Here is a 2,875-nt window from a genome sequence, read left to right as displayed (position 1 = left end):
GAATTTTCCTCACTTAACCCAGGTGAGAATGGGTACCCGGCTATAGACAGCGAAAGATCTTGTCAGTTTGTTAGTGTTTGAGCGCTTAATCGGCTGCTCGCACTGTATGCTTCCCGGGAAGCTGAGAATGTTTCGGAGTGTACTATGGTCTGCTGGGGTATTAATATAGTGTAAAGCGCATAGAGCCTGCTGTTGAGCGGGGATATGCGCTATACAAATGCTATCTATTATTATTATTATTAGAGTCGTTAATGGCATGTCAACCTCTGAGCTAGAGATGACATCTCCAAGTATCCAGAGGCATTGTCAGAGAGAAAGTCAATCACTACGAGAGAATATGCAATTAAAATAAACAGAATAACATATATTGCTATAAACATAACAATATTGTAAAGAGTTTACCTGCATAGACTATGAAGAACAAAGAGCGTTACCGAAGAAGCAGTCTGTAATGCCAGAGTTTAGATTACATTAAAATTAGCACAACATTGAAAAGAATACCTACAGTAACGTTAATTGAAATAATAATATTTTATTATAAATCAAATGTGTGACAGGTTTATAACATGACTTCCGAGGATGAATAATATAGCCGGCAAAATAGATTTCCCTTCTTGAAATTTCTTCCTTTGAAAATCTATGAAATTATCCGGATAATATTTAAACGAAACTGCTGAGCGATGACACTATAATGAAATCTTACCTTAGCACCATGTTGAAATTAATGAATTAGTTGAATCAAAGACGAACCGAGACACACAGCCCTACCCTCACCCTACTACGTCAGGTGCGGACGGAAGCGCCATTTGCCAAAGCCTAATCACATTCCTCTGTTATGACGATAGAAAACATATTTTCTTGACCAAAGGGTTTGAGGTCTTGGGCTGTGTGGTAGGATACGTTAGCACAATTGTTTTAGCCTCAGTCGGGCGCTAAGGGTAAAAATCTCTGGAGGTCTGGAACCGTGGCAAAACTCGTGGGTTGAAGGGTCGTCAAAAGTGAAAGTGGGATATCTCGATTATGGTATTGAAGCTCTTAAAGCTATGTTCGATATGATTCCAGTCTTCAGGTCAGTCCTTTCTGGTGGCTATGGTTTTCCAGGGGCGGCGATACTGGTGGCTTTAGTTTAGTCTGAGTGAAGAGAAGCACATCGGCATAAAAAACAGCCATTTAGTATTGAGGGAAAGGGTAAGACCTACCAGTTGCGCATTCCAAGCACCTGCTAATGAGGTGTAAAGAGTACGAGCAAGAGAGACATATACACGTAACGACTTTCCAAATGTTGAAAACTGAAAGTGCATCAAACGTTCTAGGCGAGCCAGCCTGGAGTACGGTGCTTAACCCTATCCGTACATCGCGTTTTACTAGCGTATCCATACGACGTGGGGAACTCTGTGCCACCCCTTTCCAAAGAGAAAATATACTTGTTAATCCGATCCGTACGCTTCACCTAGCAGTCTGTCAAAATGATTTTTTGAGAAACGCTGAAATTTCAAAGAGATCTTAGCACTAGAGGTATTTTAAAATGTGAAGAATATAACCCCGGGGTACAAAATGACCCCAGGGCGTACAGAACGCGGAACAGCGGCGAAACATAAACTACACAGAGACGAAACATTTCGCTACCTCAGAATTACACATTTCTATCTGACATTTTTTGGCCGTGTTGAGTTACTAAGACCATGAAGTCAGAAACCGAATGTTCTATCTGCTCTATCAAAATGAAAAAAAATTATTCGGAGTCGTTATCAAGATATATGGGGGCTCTCGTGGCCTCTCATTCAAAGGTCCCGGGTTCGAATCCGGGTAGCGACCGAAAAATGTTCTTCTCTAAAACTGTCTCCTTTCAACTCCTTTCCTGCTCTCTAGCAATGTTCTATTGTCTGCTTTCATTTTCACTTTCTGCCCCCACCCCCTCACCTCCTTTGCCCCCTCCTCTGGGCTCCTGACTCTTTCTGCAGCCTTTCTACTACTTCTCCTTGGCTCCTCCTAACTGCTGTCTTTCTGCCACACCTCTGATCTTCTGGTAGGAAAGATCTACATCTAGCCTTCTAGGACAAGGATGAAAAACCTCGGAGGACCCGTGCGCTAGTTGCGCACGTTAAAGATCCCTTGGTGGCCTAAAATCGATAAGAGTAGGCTTCGGCCGCCACCCGGGCAACATTAAAAAATGTCTTACCAGCTGAAAATATTAGGTGTGTCCCACGCGCTCATATGACCTTATGCAGTTGCGAGCGCCGTAAAACGCTTCACAAAAACAAAAACAAATATCAAGATATCAAAGAATTTTATACGAAAAAGCTTGACATGTAAAAAAATAAATTTTTACGTCAATTTTTTTTCTCAAAACTAGGTACTGAGCAGAAATAACTTTGTAATTCTAGGGTAGAGATTTCTTGATGTCGAAATCCCATAGAGTCACCGAAAACTCAGATTTTGACATCCAGAAATTATGTTTCACCTCAGTGTCGTTTCAGTTTCGCTGTTGTTTACTGTTATTTTACATTTAGCACTGCAATACTGTGCATTAAAGGTGTGCTGCTGTATGCGCTTTACTCCTTTCAATGTTATCTGGGATTCATTTTCCCCTGATTTTGACATAGGTTATCTAAATATATTTACATTTTGCTCGCATATTATGAATGGTAACTTCAGATATTTGCATGTCAGATTGTTTGAAGAATAAAACGGTATTCTTCACAAGTGGGTGGTTGGAAGGTGCTCTGGTGTGGTTTGCTCCTTTTTCCTATCATCTGTCGTCCTTATATTCTCTCCTCCTTCTATTGTGTGTATGTTACTCTTTCGCAACACCTCTAACTTCAGGACTTATGTGACCTTGCTGTGTTGCAAGTGCCGTAAAACTTTTACTAGAATA

At 41.0% G+C, this 2,875-nt stretch overlaps 1 protein-coding gene across 1 annotated transcript in view; it reads right to left on the bottom strand.

The window, feature by feature from the left end:
- Positions 1–714, bottom strand: part of LOC106013034 — a 23,088-nt gene extending 22,374 nt beyond the window's left edge. The window contains exon 1 of the mRNA XM_013087706.2: positions 704–714. Coding sequence (XP_012943160.2) covers positions 704–714 — 11 coding nt within the window. The remainder of the gene's footprint in view (positions 1–703) is intronic.
- Between the last annotated feature and the right edge of the window lie 2,161 nt (positions 715–2,875).

Source organism: Aplysia californica, unplaced genomic scaffold (assembly GCF_000002075.1).
Source record: "Aplysia californica isolate F4 #8 unplaced genomic scaffold, AplCal3.0 scaffold00021, whole genome shotgun sequence".
NCBI classification, from domain to species: Eukaryota; Metazoa; Mollusca; class Gastropoda; order Aplysiida; family Aplysiidae; genus Aplysia; species Aplysia californica.
This window is presented reverse-complemented; position numbering and strand designations above follow the sequence as displayed.